The sequence below is a fragment of the Capra hircus genome, chromosome 13, assembly GCF_001704415.2.
Source record: "Capra hircus breed San Clemente chromosome 13, ASM170441v1, whole genome shotgun sequence".
Classification (NCBI taxonomy): Eukaryota; Metazoa; Chordata; class Mammalia; order Artiodactyla; family Bovidae; genus Capra; species Capra hircus.
In genome coordinates, this window is record NC_030820.1 from 22,487,499 (window position 1) to 22,509,322 (window position 21,824).

Sequence of the window (21,824 nt, forward strand, 5' to 3'; positions counted from 1 at the left end):
TAAGAAATTGAGGGGGGAAAGACCCCAAGCACAGACAGGAGCAATTAGTGATATATCAAAAATGAATAGGCATTTATTTGCAGTCAAGCGGTATTTGATTTTTCCAGGGCATAGATACTCATGTTAAAAATATTAGCTAATGAAGGCATGATCCTGAAGTCTCTAAGTACTGAATAAACCTAGTGAATATTTTCAGTAGAAATTAACCTCGCTCTAAACATACATTTTAAAAACAATGCATATCTTGAAAAGGAATGAAAATAAAATAAAAATACTAACACAATAAAATGTTTAATAAGATAATTCTTTTCTTTATAAATAGACATCAAAGTATAACATCTTAATTCAAAAGCAGATGAACACTCACCTCTGCCTTCGTTCATCATCCTTTAAAACTTCATAAATGGCCACCAACTAGATAAAACAGAAGCATCACGTTAAAGATACTTTCACCTATAAGAAATCATTTAGGAAGACAGACACACTATAATGCACATAAAAAAAGCCCATGCACTCAGTGAAAACAGATAAAATCTTAATTATAAGTACCATTTTATGGTTTTGGTAGCACCTTAAGAGGTTAAAAAAGGCTTGATACCAAAATATATCTTTGAGAAAGATGCAAAAGTAATAATTATCTTAACATGTGCTTTTTAAAACTGTAATTTAGAGAAGAAAATTATGACAATTATGACCCTCCCCCCCAAGAACTGAGATTCTAATATAAAAAAATGCTGATAAAAGCATTATTTTTTAAAAAACTGAATAAATATGTATGCATAATATTTCTAAACTACAATCTCATTTTAAATGGAAACATTCTACATATAGGTTACTGTTTTTACCATAAACATTTATTTATAAATTACCACAAAAATATATAACAACAGCATATTTCACTTACTTGTCTAAATTGAGTTTCTGCATTTTCATCTTTATTCTTGTCTGGATGCAGAGTTAGTGAAAGCTTACGATATGCTTTTCTAATGTCTGCAGATGAAGCATCCTGGATGCAGTAGGGGGGAGGGGAAAAACACAAAGCAAACTTTGTCAGAAAAAGAAATTCCCAGAACCTTGTTAAGATCTGAGAAGACAGCCAACCAAATGCAGGACCCCAGGCAATGTAATTTGAGCAATCAGTCTAACAACCAGGCTATGCAACTAGCCTGACCCACATGACTGAACAATTATTCAATCTAATTTGGCTCTCCTCTTAACTTTTCATTACCATACATTCATTTAAAGAAGACAGTATTTGGCAAAACTTTTCAAACACTTGCCTTCCTAAAATTAACCAATAAATCTTTTTCAGTAATTAAGAGATCAAAAAGAAACAAATTAAAAATTAATACATCCGTGTGCCTTCAAAGAAGGTCTTTATTTATTTGAGAATCTTAAAGCCAATGTCTGAAGCCCAGGCTTACCATATGTGGTTCCTTCATTGTTATTTATATTGAATTTACCATGGAGCAGCCACCTATGGAATCTCAATTTCAAAATGTCAAAAAGTATGCCTATTTGAAGGCAGTTAAATTTGCATTTACACAAAATATTTATAATTAGTTATGTATATTGTCCTCAACTTTTTAAAGTATGTTACAGGGTATCTTCAATAGTGTCCAGTTTCCATAGTCTGGTTTGCAGAAATAAATTTGCCCACTATTTATATGTTATTAACATAGTTTAAATCTATTTTAAAAGGACAGTTGAGGAAGAGTACTTTGGATTCAGTGAATATTAAAATTGTATTTAATGTAATCCTGTCCTGTTTGTATTTTATATAAACTCAGAGAAGATCATTTTACATAGCTAGTTAAAAAAAAAATACATGAAAATAACAACACACTGTTAAGTATAAAACTTGATCTCAAGTTTAAAATTTATTCCAAACACTAATGTATTCATAGAGAGGCAAAATGAGATAAAGTTGCTTATTAAATTTTATCTTGTTTTACAAATGAATATTTGTTCAATTAATTCATAAAACTGATATACTAAAAAGTTCAATGACTAAAAAAACAAACATAACAAAAGTCCATGTTCCTCGAACTAAATAGCTGTTAAATAAATAGAGCTGGAGCAAGGCAAAGTGAGACTGTAATTAGTCTGTCAAGCTCTCTCTTATAAACCATTACTTTCATTACCAATTTTCTGGGACTTGTTGCTCCAGGCCACCACTCTAAAGTTTCAACCTTAGGTGTGAATATTTTTCTGACTCATGGAGGGTTGAAGAGCTAAAAAATCACCAGAGTAAGTTTTGCAGGTAATATGATTATAATTTCCATTGTCACATGCTCAATGGAATTGTTGTATTCTTTATACTTGAATGATAGCTAGCCAACAAGTAGTAGAAAAGAATGATTATTTTTTTTCTGAAACTCTGTGATGGAGATTTTGTCAAGCAAAGTGTCAAATGAATGCTCATTGTCTAACTGGGGCTTTAACTTTAGATTTTATTAATTGGGACTATATCGTAGAGAAATTTCAATAGTAGATTGCTTACAAAATAAGATTTAATGTATTTGCTTATGTTACAAAATTAATATATGCCCATTATGGAACATCTATGACTTACTAACACTCACCTAAGACCCAGTCTTGCCAACCTGACTCCAATCTTCCAGTTTTCTGCTATAGTATATACACTAAGTGTAAATGTGACCAGACGGCTCTCCTATCTCAAACTCTTCAGTAACTCCCAAGAACTTTATCATTTGTCTCATCCAGTCTTTTTAACTTTGTATTGTACCATTGATCCATATTCCTGGTCCCCCAAGTCATCACACAATAGGATCCTGTTCCCCAACCTTATGTTTTTGTTTTGCATCCAAGCTGTAGATACAGCATTTTTCTCCTGACTTAGGAATGGGCCTCTCAGGCTGCACAGAAAGACTGCCTATTTTTCTCATGAGAATCTGCCCAGTAATTTATTTCACCAATAAGCTTCACCCTAAGTGGACAGAACTGAAAAACTCAGAGTTTTCCGTATCTAAAAGATATGCTCTAGAGAAGCTGCATCTCAAACTAGCTTAGTTAATTAATCAGTAAATTTTAACTTATCCTCATAATGGCAACCCACTCCAGTATTCTTGCCTGGAGAATCCCAGGGATGAGGGAGCCTCGTGGGCTGCCATCTATGGGGTCGCACAGAGTCGGACATGACTGAAGCGACTTAGCAGCAGCCCCATAGCAAAGCTTATAGCTGTTAGCAGGCCCATTTTACTGACAAGGTAAATGAGGCAAAGAGAAGTTAAGTAATTTGCTCAATTCCAGACTGCTGGCAAATAGAGGAAAACAGAATTCAAACCCAGAAAACACTGCATCAGAATCATAGCTCTCCATGTTAGTTCTTAAGATTCAGTTAGTAGGTTTCAGCTGACTCACTGCACGGGAGACTACAGCTTTGGGGAAGGCAGTGAGAATAACTGCTACACTTATACTTACCTGATAAACTATATAGAAAACATCCACACAACTACAATGCAAATATGGTCCACTGCAGTTTTAAAGGTTAATATCCTGATACATGCTGGCTTTTACAGTACATTTTACACCATATTTCTACTACAGACCCAAATGTCAGAACATTTATCTCACATACACAATGAATGAGACTTTTTATCTCCCTGGCTTGTAGGGATTCTTGATAGGACTACGGGTGAACTGGCCATCTTCAACACTGTTCACAGATCAGATCTACAGGATTCAATTCTTTTCCTTCTAAATGTGATACGGTTTTTTTTTTTTTTTTTTTGACAAGCTGGACATGAATTATCCTAAACCTGGATGACTTCTGTAAAGAACAGATATATGGTCATTCTTTTAAAAACAAAAATTAAAAAAAACCTATAAAAATATGTCCATCAAAATTGGAAAAAAAAAAAAAATGTGATGAGAGATCAGTCAACAAAAGTGGCAGAGTACGGAACTCCAAGGGCCTGTTCCTCTCCCTGAAAAGAAATGGCAAATAACCTGGCAAAAACTGTCAGAATCAACCTTATCTGAAAACTAGTCAAAGGATTCCAGTAATCAGTCAAGTGCTCAGTCAAGAAAAAGTAGCTAATTCTCTGTAAGGGTCTTGAAGTTATCAATCTGAGTTATTGGTGTGGGTTTCTAGTGTTAATAGTATGTAAAGTAGACTTTGTTCTAAAAGAAGTTGTGGTTACTTGTTTAGGCTTATCGTTTGATTCCCTGACAGACTGCATAAAGGGCTTACCTGTATTTTTACCAAACTCTGATCTATCCCAGGGAAGACAGGCAACTGTTCAGAACATTTGTCAAAAACATTTAACAGCAAATTTACTAGCTGGTGTCAAATGAGGCAAAGGACGGCAGTTAGGCACACAATATGCACATCAAAAACCTAAGGAGACTGGGAAGTGAGGTGCTTTGGGGAATATGGTATTTGAAATGCTTCCACATATTCTTCAGAAACTAGATGACCAACATCCGTATGCCCAAAGTGGAGCACATAATCAAAAAGACCCGAGAAGGCCCTAAATTCTCATTTCTGGCTGAGTTTTAGGCTGTACACAAGCAGAAAGTGAAGACTAAGAGTGAGTTGTAAACTGCCTAGCTGAGTGTTGAAGGCATGTCCTAACATATACACAAATCCTCTACCAAAGATTTTGAGGGTTTTTTTTTTTTGCTTTTCATTTTTTTCATGTGCCAAATCTTTGAGGAAATCTTTGCTGAATCATTGTCTGATGCATAAGCTAATCAGACAGATGTTAGTGGCCACATATGGCAAAGAATATACACTGTACAAAATTAATTCAGAAAAATCACTAGACAAACAACACCAACCACAAGCAGCAAAAAGGCAAAAACCAAAGGAACAAAAACAAAACAAATCTGGTGAGGTAAAATAATCTAATTACCACATTATATATTCAAAATATCCAGTATTCATTAAAAATTATGAAGGAGGCAAAGAAACAAGAAAATATGGCCCACACACATAGAAAGAAAGGAATAGAAATTGTTCCTGAAGACGATCAGACATTGGATTTAGTAGAGAATGACTTTAGATCAACTGTTTTAAACATGCTCAAGGGCACAAAGAACTAACAGAATAAGAATGATGTCTCACCAAATCGAGAATGCCAACAGAGAAAATTTAAGCCAAAGAGAAATTCTGGACTTGAAAAACACAATAACTGAAATTTAAAAATTCACTAGAGAATTCTAAAAGCAGAGGAAAAAAACCTATGAACTTGAAGATACATCAATTGAGATTATCCAATATGAGAAGCAAGAAGAAGAAAAAAAATAAAGATAAATGAATAGAGCCTAGAAGACCTGTGGGACACCACTACGTATACCAACATACACATAATAAAGAGTCCAAGAGAGGACTAGAGAAAAGGGGGAAAAAAAGGTGAGGGGTGGGGCGGGGGGGACAGAAAACTGAACTTTCATAAAAGACATGAATATACACATCCAAGAATTTCAACAAATCCTAAGTACACAAAGTAATCCACACTTATGAACATTATACTCCAACTGTTCAAAGACAGGGAGAATCCTGAAAACAGCAGAGAGAAGTGACTCGATATATACAAGGAATTCTCGATGAATTAACATCCATTTCTCATCAGAAACCATGGAGGCTAGAAATTAACTGAATGACATATTCACAGTGCTTAAGAAAAAAAAAAATCTGTCAACCAAGAATTCTATATCCAGCAAAGCTATCCATCAAAAAGGAAAGAGAAATCAAGATACAAAAACTAAAGAGTTCATTGCTAGTAGTCTTAATCTACAAAAAGTACTGCAGAGAGGCCTTTAGGCTGAAAGGAAATCATACTAGTTAGTAATTCATACAAAGAAATAAAGAACACTGATAAAGATAACTATATAGATAAATATAAAAGTCAATATTCATGTATTTCTGGTTAATAACTCCAATTTTTACATGATTTTAAAGACTACTAAGCAATAATAAATCTATGTCTTAAATAAAACAATAATATAGATGTATGTCCATAAACATACATGTATAAAGATGTAATCTGTGACAATAACTATATGAGTAAAGGAAACACAGCTATTTAGGAGCCAATTTTTTAATATGATTCAAACTTGGTATTAATTCAAACTAGACTGCTATAAATTAATGTCACATATAGTCTCCATGGCAAATACTAAGACAATAAATCTATTTTAAAATCTAGATTTAAAATCTATTGTAAAATAAAAAGCAAACCAAATAATACACTAAGAATACTGTGAACAATTATGCCAAACAATTAGGAAACGCAGATAAAACAGACAAATTCCTAGAAACACACAAACTGACACATGAAGAAACAGAAAAAGTGAACAGACCTATAATAGGTAAAGAGATTGATTAGTTAATAAAAACCAAAACCCAAAAAAAGCCCAATGGCTTAAAAAGAAAAACCTGAAACCTCAAAGCAAGATGAACTGAATTCTGTCAAATATTTGAAGAAATCACAGATACCAAGACCAGACAAACACCTCAAAAAAAAAAAAAACCCACAAAAAACCTATAGACTAATATCTCTTATGAACGCTGATGCAAAATTCCTCAGCAAACTTCTGGTGAATGAAATCCAGCAGTATATAGAAAGGACTTACATACCATGACCAAGTGAGATTTATGCAATCAATTCAAAGGTGGTTCAAGGTATGAAAATCAGTCAATATAATACATCATATTAATGAAATGAAGAACAAAGCACCACATAATCATCTCAACTGATGAAGAAAAAGCATACCCAACACCATTTAGTAACAAACCATTCAACAAACTAGGACTCAAAGAAAACTTTCTGAAGTTGATAAAAGGTATCTATGAAAAAACCACAGCTAACTTCTTACTTAAATGGTGAAGTCTGAAACCTTTTCTCCAAGATCAATAATAAGAGGGATATTTGTTCTAGCCTGAGCAATCAGTTGAGAAAAAGAAACAAAAGGCATTCAGATTGGAATGGAAGAACTAATATTACTACCTCTATTCACAGATGATATGTCCTATACGTGGAAAATCCTAAAATATCACAGAAAAAATATTAGAGCTAATAAATAAATTTATTAAGTTGTAGGATACAAGGTGAATAAATAAAGATCAATTTTATTTCTATATACTAGCAATTTAAAAATCCAAAGATGAAATTAAGAAAACAAATCCTTGACAACAGCATCCAAATGCATTTTAAAAATTGGAATAGTCTAACAAAAGTGTACTGTTTGTACACTATGAACTATAAAACATCGCTGAAAGAAATGAAAGATCTTAATAAATGGAGAGGCATCTATGTTCATGGACTGGAAGACAATATTGTTAAAGTGGCAATAATTCTCAAGTTGATCTACAGATTCAATGCAATCCCTATCAAAATCCTGCCTGGCATTTCTGCAGAAATTTACATACTAATCCTCAAATTCATAAGGAAATGTTAGGGACCCCAAATAGCTACAATAACTTGAAAACAAATATCCTAAAATAACTTGCAATAACTGGAAGTCACATGTCCTGACTTCAAAACTACAGTCATCAAGACAGTGTGGCTATGACGTAAGGACAGACAAATAGCTCAATGTAAGAATTCAGCACCCAGAAAAAACTTTCTCATCTCTGGTCAGTTCATTTTCAACAAGGGTGCCAAGATCATTCAATAAAGAAAGAAGAGTCTTTTCAATAAATGATGTTGATATAATTGGATATCCACATGTAGAAAATAAAATTGGACCCCTACCTCACAGTATATAAAAAAATTAACTTGAAATGAGTCAAAGCCCCAAATATAACAGCTAAAACTATAATCCCTTAGGAGAAAACAGAGGTAAATCTATATGACCTTGGAACACAACAGATTCTTAGCTATGACATAAGAATAATTGGCAACAAGAGAAAAAATTTACAAACTGTACTTAATCAGAATTTAAAACTCTGCAGTCCCCTGTGGCATTAGTGGTGAAGAACCCACATGCCAACACAGGAGACACAGAGACACGGGTTCAGTCCCTGGGGTGGGAAGATCTCCTGGAGGAGGGCATGGCAACCCACTCCAGAATTCTTGCCTGAAGAATTCCATGGACAGAGGAGCCTGGTGGGCTGCAGTCCATGGGGGCACAAAAAGTTGGACACAACTGAAGTGACTTTGCACGCACACACATGCAAGTTCGGTGGTTCCTTAAAACACACAGACACACACACAAAGAATTACTATTCAACCTTGTAATTATATTCCTAGGTATTTATTGAAGAGAATGAAAACTGTTGTTCAAACAAAAGCTTGTACGCTAATGCTGACAGCAGTATTATTCACCAGTGGCCAAAAAATAGAAACACCCCAATGTCCACCAACTGATGAATGGACAAACAAAATGTGGTGTAGGTATATCAAAATAATTAATATTACTCAAACATAAAAGGAATGAAGTACTTTATATGCCACATATGAATGAATCTTGAAAACACTCTGCTAAATGGAGAAAAGAAAGAAAGTGAAGTCCCTCAGTCGTGTCCAACTCTTTATGACCCCATGGACTGTAGCCTACGAGGCTCCTCCAACCATGAGATTTTCCAGGCAAGAATACTGGAGTGGGTTGCCATTTCCTTCTCCAGGAGATCTTCCCAACCCTGGGATTGAACCTTGGTGTCCTGCATTGCAGGCAGACGCTTTACCATCTGAGTCACCAAGGAAGCCGAATGAAGAAAAACCAGATGAAGAAAACCAAAGGAAGAAAAACCAGACACAAAAAGCCATGTATTATATGATTTCATTTCAATTGTCCATTTGCCCTTTATGGACAAATTTATTGATACAGAAAGCATTTCAGTAGTTCCCAGAGCTTGCAAAGAGAGGGGGATGGGGAGTGACTGCTTAATACATATGGAGTTTCTTTTGGGGTGATGAAAATGTTCTGTAATTGGATGATTGCTGAATAACATGTGAATATACTAGAAATCATGGGATTGTACACTTAAATGGTTAAAATGGTGAACTTGGTTTCATGTGAAACAATACAGAATTATCTTTATTGCACGCTATGTTCTAGGCACTATTCTAGCCACTATATATGTTAATTCCCTTGAATTTTACAACCCTTGGTGATAGGTATAATTATTCTATTTTAATGAGGAAACTGGGACTTAAACTAAGGTTAAGTAATCTGCAAAAATGTTGCGTAGGTACTAGGTGGCAGAAATTTCCTGCCAGAAATTTAGTTTTACATCCCATGCTACCTCTTCTAGAATTAAAGTGGCATCTTATGGCCACTCCTCAACTATCTTCTAGTGTAAGTTAGGTTATACATCAAAATGGAACCAGTTATCTCTAGGAGTCTGAAAAGTGGGATTAGTAATAATCTGATACAGTTCAACCCAGAGACGTTTAAAAATGTATAGATTGTTCCTGGGAACACTCTTCTAGAGGTAGATATAACAATCTAAATGAAAAATTTCTTATCTAATTTACTTATGAACAGATCTGGTAAGGCTGTTTGATGTGGGACAAATCTCAGAAATTTTGTTCACATTCTAGATTTTATTAGATTAGCCCCCTTTTCCACTTACTATGATGTTCAGGATGAAAATGGGCTTGAAAATAACCAAGCCACTTACTAGCTATGTAATTTTGGACAAATCTAAGTCTCAAGTTCTCATCTATAAAATAAGAATGATAATGTTGAAACGAATACACACATATATATGCAAATATATATACATACATACATATATATAATATGCTTATTATAGCATCTGGCACATAGTAGTGCTGAATAAATGAAAACTGTTATAAAGTGTAGGCTAAAAAGTCACTATTTCTTCCTCATTTTAACACTTGGCAAATTTGACTTGCAGTTTATTTGGATTTGTACTTTAGACCATAAGTAAGGAACTGAGAAGAGTAAGATGAATATGGATGGTTTTTATTTATTGATTTGACAATATTTATTGAGCCCCTTTCAGCTGAGGCTGAAACTCCAGTACTTTGACCACCTCATGCGAAGAGTTGACTCATTGGAAAAGACCCTGATGCTGGGAGGGATTGGGGGCAGGAGGAGAAGGGGACGACAGAGGATGAGATGGCTGGATGGCATCACTGACTCGATGCACATGACTTTGGGTGAGCTCTGGGAGTTGGTGATGGACAGGGAGGCTTGGCGTGCTGTGATTCATGGGGTCACGAAGAGTCGGACACAACTGAGCAACTGAACTGAACTGATTGAGTCCCTATACTTATAAGCACTGAGGACACCAGCAGTGAATAAAATAAACCCAATCTCTATCTTCATAAAAGCTCTGCAAGGTAAGAGCACTGAAAATTTTGTTTTAAGTGGCCCAAGAGGGGTTCCTTATTTTATTTTATATCATACATACATATACATATTTTCTGTAAAGGGCTAGACTAAATATTTGAGGCTTTGCAGGCTAAAGAGGCTCTGCTACAATTATTCAACTTTGCCACTGCAGTGAGAAAGGAGCCACAGACAACACATAAACATGGGTGTGATGCTGTTCCAGTGAAACTTTATTTTTAAAAACAGCTGGTAAAAAAAACAAAAACAAAAAAAAACAGCTGGTATCTGGTTTTGGCCCATGCAGTGTAGTTTGTTGACCCCTGATTCATATCTGTGGATTGTCAATAATCTAAAACTCATTCTATTTATAGTGTCTTTGCAAATTTGAGATCCACCTATACACACACACACACACATATATATATATATATATATATATTTTATGTCTGCTAGGTGGTTAACAAGACATCAGAAGACCTTATTCAGGACCTATCAAAGTACAGTGTTCTTAATAAAACTCCCTATTGCTTTGAAAGAACTCAAGAACATTAACTCCAAGAGAGGACCTAGATTCAGTAAAGAGGCAAGACTACAGTTATTCAAACCATATATTTAGGCACATAGTTGAAGAACTTCAAGCTCTGGTCGACATCTAGATATCTTAATTTGTGAAACGTTATTATCCAAGGTTAACTGCCTCAAAGTTAGTAATCCCATGTAATCTTTCTGACTAAGTTTTGGGTCATTTTCTTATCTGATGTTACTGAGTAAAAAACCCAAGCTGAACTCTTAATAATGACTTTGTCCTCTTTACTCTGGCCTTTGCATTTAAATTTATCAGTCAACATAGTCCACTCCCACTCTTCACCTTCCCAAAAAAGCCAATAACAACAAAAAAACTATGTGCCTGGATAAAAGCACATTTACCAGCAAAAGACCTAAATAACAGAAGCATGTAAGGGACAGAAGGATGAGGCAGGAAACTTGTGCTCAGCATAACTTCAGAACTATGCGATTTTATACCAGGTTGACATAAAATTTGAAACAAATTGGAAAAAAATAAAAAATCGAAAAAGGAAAATATTTTAAAAAATAATTTTTCAGGGCAAAATAATTAACTTCAGAATAAATTTTAATCCTGGGCTTCTACGGTTGACCTGTTACAAAAGAAGCAGGGGTTCCTCCACTGGAGATGACTGTTAAAGTCAATTGCCTTTGGAGAAAACTACTAATATTTATGTAAGATGATAGCTTTAGTTGACTTTTCTTAGCCTTAAACCATGTATAAGCACACATAAAAGGTTAGTCTATATCAAAATCCTGGTTTTTGATGCTCATGTAGAACATATATCTTATTATTTTTTTGAGTCAAGATAAGTAAGAATAATTTGTTGACAAGTCAGATAATTTCCAGTACAGTAAGAGGTATGCATTGCATCCTCTTATTTTTAATTTGCATCAAAATAAATCTGGATTAATAACATGTTTATTTAAGTTGAACACACCTCTGCCCTCCCCATAAGATTAAAAATGCAAGCATTTTCCAAATGTAGATAAACAAAATACTGCAGCCCAGGAGACAGCTGCTTCTGATATCTAATTACTGGGGGACTGAGTTGGCAGGAACATCAGATCAACTATTCACAAAACAAAATCACCATTTCTGGTAACAAGATTAGTTATCGTATACTATATTTTTGCAGCTAATTTATTTTCAAAAGGAGGTCTCCTTACCAATTCAGTGGCAGAGGTACAGAGCAGGAGGGACAGTTCTATATTAAACAAATTTGACAGACAGAACCACCAAATTATGCTTTAAAAATTTAACAAAGCAGAAATAAAAGTTGAAATTACATATTGCCTAGAAATTAATGAAAAGGAAAATATACGATGTCAAAACCTTTAAGTGCTAAAGCTCTACTTAGAGGGTAATGCTTTAAATACTCTTTTAATAAGACAATCTGAAAATGGATGAAGTGCCCAGACTAATAAAGTAGAAAAAGAACAAAAGTACACAAAAGAAAATAGGAAGAAAGAACAAATAAACATAAAAATGGAAAGTAATGAAACCGAAAAGGAAAAAAAAAGCTGGTTCTTTGGGAAGATGAAAAAAACATACCAGACCGAGAATGCCTTGACAGTCCCTAAAAATCTTGGTTTCCGTACCTTGAAAATGGTCACATATCAGCTTTACCTTCCTCTCTGCTGCCTCTCCCTCCTGTGCTGTCCAACAGCAGGGCCAAATGATCTCATCTGAAAGCTCAGCCCAGACAAGTTCTCAAGACAATCCAGAGAACTTTCAAAATCTGTCCTTCACATAATGCAACTGTGCATTTGCTCCATTTCAGAGGCAGACTGGCCCTTAATCCAAGAGCACCAGTTCCCCTTTCCGGGCTTTTCTCTACTATGGTTCTTGCTAGTCTGTATCTTGCTCTTCTTTTCAAAGACAGAAGCCCTAATTGCTCAATGCGGGCCCAGAAAATAGTCCCCTAGGGCCAAGGCTAGACATCTAGATGGGAGTCAACTGACTGTTATTGCTAAATGGTCTGTCCCTTTTCCCCTTGGCATGCTTCCACCCTGACTTGGGAAGTGAGGTGCTACAATCAATGAAAGTGTTGATTTCAAATCCACGCCACACCAATGGAAAAAATAGATAGGCACCCAGGCCTACTAACAGAAAGGGCAAAAGCAGCAGAAGCAGAGCCTCCATCGGATTTCCACCATCCAAAATTTACGAAGTATATCTTATTGGCCACAGCTCTATTACATCCAGCGTACTTACTGCAAGTGAGTCTGAGAAAGTTATTAACTTTACACACTTTGTGCAATAAAGCACACTAGAAGGAAGGAATAAATGTTGAAACCAATCCACTCTATTTACCGTACTTGTTGTTGTTTAGTTGCTAAGTCGTGCCCAACTTTTTTGTGACCCCATGGACTGTACCTGCCAGGATTCTTTGTCCATGGAATTTTCCAACCCAGGGGATATTCCCTACCCAGGGATCGAACCTGCATCTCCTGCACTGGCAGGGGGATTGGATTCTTTATGACGGAGCTACCAGGGAAGCCCATTTACCACATAGGTTTGTTTTCTCATGTTGTTGCTGTTGTTTAGTCACCCAGTTGTGTCTGACTCTTTGCGACCCCATGGACTGCAGGACACCAGGCTTCCCTGTCCTTCACCATCTCTCAGAACTTGCTCAAACTCATGTCCATTGAGTTGGTGATGCCATCCAACCATCTCATTCTCTGTGGTCCCCTTCTCCTCCCACCTTCATTCTTTCCCAGCATCAGGGTCTTTTCTCACGAGTCAGCTCTTCACACCAGGTGGACAAAGTATTGGAGTTTCAGCTTCAGCACCAGTCCTTCCAATGAATATTAAGGATTGATTTCTTTCAGAATGGACTGGTTGGATCTCCTTGCAGTCCAAGGGACTCTCAAGAGTCTTCTCCAACACCACAGTTCAAACACATCAATTCTTCGGTTCTCAGACTTCTTTATGGTCCAATTCTCATATCCATACGTGACTACTGGAAAAACCATAGCTTTGACTACAGAGACCTTTGTTGGTAAAGTAATGTCTCTTCTTTTTAATCCACTGTCTAGGTTTGTCATAGCTTTTTTCCCAACGAGCAAGCGTCTTTTAATTTCATGGCTGCAGTTACCATCCACAGTGATTTTGGTGCCCAAGAAAATAAAGTCTATCACTGTTTCCATTGTTTCCCTACATATTTGCCATGAAGGGATGGAACCGGATGCCATGATCTTCATTTTTTGAATGTTGAGTTTTAAGCCAGCTTTTTCACTCTCCTCTTTCACCTTCATCAAGAGGCTCTTTAGTTCCTCTTCATTTTCTGCCTTAAGCGTGGTGCCATCTGCATGTCCGATGTTGTTGATATTTCTCCCGACAATCCTGATTTCAGCTTGTGCTTCATCTAGTCAGGCATTTTGCATGATACACTCTGCAAATAAGCTAAATAAGAAGGGTGACAATATAGAGCCTTGACGTACTCCTTTCCTGATTTGGAACCAGTCTGTTGTTCCATGTCCAGTTCTAACTGTTGCTTCTTGACCTGCATATAGGTTTCTCAAGAGGCAGATCAAATGGTCTGGTTTTATAGGAGGCAGGTAAGGTGATCTGGTATTCCCATCTCCTTAAGAATTTTCCACAGTTTGTTGTGATCCACACAAAGGCTTTAGCATAATCAATGAAGCAGATAAGGTATTTTTCTGGAACTCTCTTGCTTTCTCTATGATCTAATGGATGTTGGCAAGTTGATCTCTGGTTCCTCTGCCTTTTCAAAATCCAGCTTGAACATCTGGAGGTTATCGGTTCAAGTACTGTTGAAGCCTTGCTTGCAAAATTTTGAGTATTATCTTGCTAGCATGTGAAATGAGTGTAATTGTGCAGTAGTTTGAACATTCTTTAACACTGCCTTTCTTTAGGACTGGAATGAAAACTGACCTTTCCCAGTCCTGTGGCCACTGCTGAGTTTTCCAACTTTGCTGGCACACTGAGTGCAGTACTTCCACAGCATCAGCTTTTAGGATTCGAAATAGCTCAGCTGGAATTCCATCACCTCCACTAGCTTTGTTCATAGTGATGCTTCCTAAGGCCCACTTGACTTCGGACTCCAGGACGTCTGGCTCTAGGTGAGTGATCACACCATCATGGTTATCTGGGTCATGAAGATTTTTTTTGTATAGTTTTTCTTATTCTTGCCACCTCTTCTTAGTATCTTCTGCTTCTGTTGGTCCATACCATTTCTGTCCTTTATTGTGCCCATCTTTGCATGAAATGTTCCTTTGGTATCTCTCATTTTCTAGAAGAGATCTCTAGCCTTTCCCATTCTATTGTTTTCCTCTATGTCTTTCAGTTGATCACTTAGGAAGGCTTTCTTATTTCTCCTTGCTATTCTTTGGAACTCTGCATTCAGATGGGTATATCTTACCCTTTCTCCTTTGCCTTTCACTTCTCTTCTTTTCTCAGCTATTTCTAAGACCTCTTTAGACAACCGTTTTGATTTTTTGCATTTCTTTTTCTTGGGGATGGTTTTGATCACCGCCTCCTGTACAATGTTATGAACCTCCATCCATAGTTCTTCAGGCACTCTACCAGATCTAATCCCTTGAATCTATATGTCACTTCTACTGTATAATCGTAAGGGATTTGAATTAGGCCATGCCTGAATGGCCTAGTTGTTTTCCCTACTTTCTTCAATTTAAGTCTGAATTTGGCAATAAGTAGTTCACAATCTGAGCCACAGTCAGTTCCTCATCTTACTTTTGCTGACTATTGTATGAAGCTTCTCCATCTTTGGCTGCAAGGAATATAATTAATCTGATTTTGGTACTGACCATCTCCTACAGCATTTAAGAAAGTGGTTCAATTTGCAAAGTATAAGTGCAAAGCAGGAAATGCAATGGAATGATAATGAATGCTTTTATTTGGCTTTCTGAAATTAATTCCTTTTTTTTTTTAAGATTAAAAACTATCTCCAAATAAATAGACATGTAATCCTTTTCTTCAAGGACTGTCAGGATATATTTAGAAGTTATTTGTAGTATGGACTGTAAATCCCTGAAGACAGAGATCAATCCTAAGTTCCCACCAGAAAGCACAATTGGGCTTCCCAGGTGGTTCAGTGATAAAGAATCCGCTTGCTAATTCAGGAGCCGTAGCTTTGATCCCTGGGTTGGGAAGATCCCTTGGAGGAGGAAATGGCAATCATTCCAGTATTCTTGGCTGGGAAATTTCATGGACAGAGGAGTCTAGTGAGTTATAGTCCATGGGGTCACAAAAAGAGTTGGACACAACTTAGCGACTAAACAACAACAAAAGCATAAATAATACAGTTTCTGAAAATTTCCTCATTTCCCAGTTTTTCCTCCTGTGTAAATATACACTAGTGTGGTAAATGACACTACTATCTACTTAGTAGCCAAAGCCAAAAATCTAAGGGTAAGCCTTGAGTATTTTCCTTCCTTCAGCCTCCTTATATAATTTGCCATGTGTCCAAACACTCCGCTGATCCTTGGGCAAACACCCTATTGTTGGCCCTGCTATGAGAGTCTGTTGAAGGTATATGTTGCTTCAAACATCATGGCTCCTCTAGCATATAAAGTGATATTCAGTCCACCTTCTTTCTAATCCAGCTCTGTCTATATTCAACAATGAATTTCTAGAGTATCTTCTCATACTTAAGAAGTTAGATGCACTCGGATCTAGGATGCAAAAATGAGGCTAAAACCACTTCTGCTAGAAAACAGGGTCACAGGTTTTTTGGGGACAGTATTAAAAGTCTTGTTTCAGCCACTAGCTTCAGTGGCCATTGGGCACTTTTTTGAGTGGAGCAAGTCTACAGCAGTAACTAACTGATCATCATAGTTCCCTGATCATGAGGACTTCCTAACGGTAGCAATCACAGTACAGTCCCAGTAAGAGATATTGCAAAAGACTAGGATAATCACAAAAGAGACGGAACTTCAGTGTGTGGAAGAGTAGCAATGAGTTTACCTTAGTTTATCTTTGGAGAAAGAAAAAAAAAGTCTTCAAGAAATGTTACTAAGAGAACTTCTGCTGAGAATTAGGTTAACGAGATGTAAATGATAGGTGACTTGTAGTGTAGACTTGCACAAGTAAGGATACTCGTACGTACCATTGGTAGAAATAGCAAACACTGAAAGGGTAGGATTAGAGGGTAGAGAAGATCATGAGTTTATCAAGCAGGAAGTACCTTTGAAACAGTCAAGCAGAGCTGTTAATTAAGCATCTGAATATACAGATCTGAAGCTCAAAGAAGTAGTTATTGCTAGACATATAAATTTAGGAGCTTCTGGCACATGAAGAAGAATCAAACCCAGGCACGAATAAGATTGCTTAAAGAAAAAAGTATGGAGTGATAAGATACAAAGGCTTATGAAGAATGTAAATAATGACAGAAAACCAAAAGCTAGGTAGAAAATCAGAGAGTTTAGTTTCATTCCAAGAATAAAAGAATAGTCAGCAGTATCAATACTGCTGCTGCTGCTAAGTCGCTTCAGTCGTGTCCGACTCTTAGCGACCCTATGGACTGCAGCCTACCAGGCTCCTCCGCCCACGGGATTTTCCAGGCAAGAACACTGGAATGGGTTGCCATGTCCTTCTCCAATGCATGAAAGTGAAAAGTGAAAGTGAAGTCATTCAGTCGTGTCTGACTCTTAGCAACCCCATGGACTGCAGCCTACCAGGCTCCTCCGCCCAAGGGATTTTCCAGGCAAGAGTACTGGAGTGGGTCGCCATGAGCACTGAAACAGTATTGACTGAATTTGCTATTTTGAAGATCACCAATGACTTCAGGAAGGGTTTTTTGCTAGCATAATGGGTACAGAAGCCAAACTGGAGGGGTATGAGGAATGGATGGGAAGTTAGGAAATGAGGATATATTTTCAAGAAATCTGACTACTGGAAGAAGATGTGGGATTGAGAAAGGGCTTTTTTTCTTTTTTAACACTGATGAGAAGGTGCCTGCTGATAGAAGACTTTAAACATAGGTGACATACAGGATTACTGAGAGAATGATGTTTCAGAGCAGGTGGGGATAGAATCCAAATCATAAGAGAAAAACTAGGAAGAAGAAAACTAGGAAAAACTTCTTCAGGAAGAAGATGACAGATGGAGGAGAAAATCTGACTCTGAATGTTATAAATCCTGACAATATAGAAATGTCATAACTCATAAAAGTTGAGAAGGGCATTCCTTGAATTAATAGGAATAAAGATGCAAGCTGATGGTAAGAGAGTTCTTTTAGGCTTGAACTCTTCATTACAGGTACTAGGAAGGTCATACTAAGGAACAAAGTGGACATGGAGACAGAGGGGAGACTCAGTCGGTATAATTTTGCCAAGCCATTCTATATCAGAAGATATGAAGTACACAGTGGTTATTTTTACACTTAACTCTTTCTTCTACATTACTGTCTCTTCATATTTCCAGTTTTATGCAAGATAACTGTTCACTTAGTAATCTGAGAAGTGATGAGTGAAAAATCAAAATTATACTAGACGATCACTGAGTGATCAGTAAACTCAAATTCCCAGCTTCTCTCTTTATGTAACAGTATTACACAGAAATAGGTAATACTTTATGATCTGTGCATTTTATATCCAAATGGCCAACAAATGAGCAAGGATCCAACTTCATTAATCATTGGGGAAAAGCAAACTAGAGTCTTAAGGAGATCCCACTACATATGGGATCTCTTTTCTTCAAAAGAGAATAGGACATAAGCCTTGTGAATCTGGAGATGACTTTAAATTATTTATTAAATCAGTTAAGGGTAGAGGAAAAAAAAAACCCTATACTCAAATTAATCTAGAAATTATTTCAGTAATTTATTCCTGGTTCTCATATATGGGAAACATGAGGGAAATTTTTTGAAACTTTATCCTTAAACTGGCTAGGGTTATTTCATTTCTCTTTCTGGAATCTTATTTTTTTTATTGTTTTGTTTTTAAAAAGCAGAAAAAGATAAGAGAAGAAAAACCCAAATTTTAAAACTTTCAACTACTGACAGTGAGTGAAAGATTTAAAATTACATTGCCTTCAGTGTAAACAGTGAGTCTGACCTTTCACCAAACAGATATAATTTCTTTGAGCTACTCTTCTAAAGTAATTAAATGTGTTTTTAGTAACAGCACTTTGCTAGGAAAATCCCCAATTGGGAGGAAGTGGAGAATGAAGCTGAAATAGGTGGCAAGTATTTTAAAGAAGAGGTGTTCTTAACCTGTCCTTAACCTTAGCTTATTTGACCCTTTGATTCCTACTGTACACTACAGGTCACCAAACAGTCTGTCTGGAATTAGAAAGTTCCCATCAGCACTGATTTGGAGACTAGTGTGATATTACATAAGTGATTCTTTCATCATTTATTTTGTTCCCAAAATTACTTTGTACAATGGTTTCTGATATTCTTTAAAAGCAGTAAACATACAGAATTTCAAGTAGTCATAACTATAAACTTAAATATTAAAGATTACAAGTTGGTAAGGAAATAAGGACTGTTTACTACTAATACTTTTATTATATCCCATTTCTTTGAATCATGACATAGAAATATCTGAGAAATCAAACTAGCTTCAACAGTTAAACACACTTCCACCCCCACCCAGAACAAATCTAATGCTAATTAAACTTAAAACTTTTGCACAGCAAAGGAAACCATAAACACAAAAAGAAAACCCTCAGAATGGGAAACTATATTGGCAAACAAAGCAACTGACAAGGGATTAACCTCCAAAATATATAAACAGCTCATGTAGCTCGATATAAAAAAACAAACAACCCAATAAAAAATTAGGTGGAAGGGGCTTCTCTGGTGGCTTGGTGATAAAGAATTCACCTGCCAATGCAAGAAACACAAGTTCAATCCCTGATGTGGGAAGATTCCACATGCCTTGGAGCAACTAAGCCTGTGTGCCACAACCACCGAGCCTGTGTGCTCTACGAGCTCGGGAGCCCAAACTACTGAGCCCACGTGCCACAACGGCTGAAGCCCGAGTGCTCTATAGCTTGTGCTGTGCAGAAGAAGCCACTGCAATGAGAAGCTGGCACATGGCAACTAGAGGATAGCCCCTACTTGCTGCAACCAGAGAAAGGCCCTATAGCAACAGACCCAGCACAGCCAAAATTAAATACATGATTTTTTTTTAATTATATGGAAGACTTAAACAGACATTTCTGCAAAGAAGACACAGAGACGGTCAACAAACACAGGAAAAGATGTTCAGCATCACCAATTATTAGAGAAATGCAAATCAAAACCACAATGAGGTATCACCTCACACCTAGTCAGAATGGCCGTCATCAAAAAATCTACAAATAATGAATGCTGGAGAGGGTGTGGAAAAAAGGGAAACATCCTACACTGTTGATGGGAAAGTAAACTGATACAGTTGCTATGGAGAACAGTCTGAAGGTTCCTTAAAACACTAAAAATAGAACTACCATATGACCCAACAATCCCACTCCTCGGCATATACCTGGAGAAAACCATAATTCCAAAAGATACAGGTACCCCAATATTTGGAATACCCCAATATCAGAATATTTGTTGTTGTTTAGCTGCTAAGTTGTGTCCAACTCTTTTGCAACCCCATGGACCTTAGCCCGGCAGGCTCCATCTGTTCACGGGCTTTCCCAGACAAGAATGCTAGAGCGGGTGGCTCTTTCCCCCTCCAGAGGATCCTCCTAACTCGGGGGTCAAACCTGCGTCTCCTGCACTGGCAGGTAGATTCTCCACCACTGGGCCACCTGGGAAGCCCAATGGACTATTACTCAGCCATATAGAAGAGACAGATTGTGCTGAGAAGTGGGCGGACCTAGACACTGTCATACAGAGTGAAGTCAGTCAGAAAGAGAGAAACAAGCACCAAGTAATACTGCTTATATGTGGAATCTAAGCCACACAGAAAAATGGTATGGATGAACTTATTTGCAGAGTGGAAACAGACACAGATGTAGAGAATAAATGTATGAATACCAAGAGAGAAACAGGGAGGTGGGATGAACTGGGAGACTGGGATTGTTATCTGCACAGATAATTAATGAGAACCTACTGAACAGCACAGGGAACTCTACTCAGTGCTCTCTGGTGACCTAAATGGGAAGGAAATCCAAAAAGGAGATGATGTATGTATATGCATACTGATTTACTTTGCTGTACAGCAGAAACTAACACAACATTGTAAATCAACTATATTCCAATGAAAAATTAATAAAAAAATTAATTAACTTGGAAAACAATTTCTGGAAAAATATTTGTACTCAAAATTAAAACAAAACCAACCTCTGGATGTTATTACTGATTAAAATCACAATTATGTGTGAAATGATTTAATTGATAAGCTAACAAAACTAAGAATGATGATAATTAACTATACGTACAGGTCCTTATCTGAATAATTCAGGCTTACTTTGTTAACTAACAAATAACATTTCTGTGAGGCTACATGATTTTTCTGGGAACTCTATTAAAGTCAATTTGATTAAAAAAATTTTAAGTCAAGCCAAATGAATTTTTAAAAGACAAATTAGAACTTATATTGGTAACAAAACATTCTTCAAAAACCTCGGCAATCATATACTTTTGTAATGATTATTTGTATATAATAAATCAGAAAGAGGAATTAGTATACACAGAGAAAAGTACTCATGATCAAGAAGTCAGGAATTCAGACAAGAAAAAGTTTCTTTAATCCTCTGCTCTCAATTCTTTTAACAGTCATGACTAAATGCAAAACAGCACATCAAGCAAGCTTGGTCAATTTAAGTTTCACTTTGTGCTTAAATTCTTATTATTCTGGAACCACAATATTTGATGTATTGCTAGGAAGTATTTAATAATTACTACTGATTAATTCGGACACGACTGAGTGACTGAACTGACTACTTAAGTATTGTTAATTTATAGATAAACTTGGACATCTTAAGATTTTTTTTAGTATAAAAGGGTTTAAGTTATAGATTTTCATATCAAAAATCATACCTATTAAGATAAAATGTATTCAGT

At 36.4% G+C, this 21,824-nt stretch overlaps 1 protein-coding gene across 1 annotated transcript in view; it reads right to left on the minus strand.

Annotated features, from left to right (window-relative positions):
* DNAJC1 (DnaJ heat shock protein family (Hsp40) member C1) overlaps positions 1-21,824 on the minus strand; it is a 187,972-nt gene that overhangs the window by 117,693 nt on the left and 48,455 nt on the right. The window contains exons 2-3 of the mRNA XM_018057082.1: positions 905-1,006; positions 368-414 (exon numbers count right to left, since the gene is read on the minus strand). Coding sequence (XP_017912571.1) covers positions 368-414; positions 905-1,006 — 149 coding nt within the window. The remainder of the gene's footprint in view (positions 1-367; positions 415-904; positions 1,007-21,824) is intronic.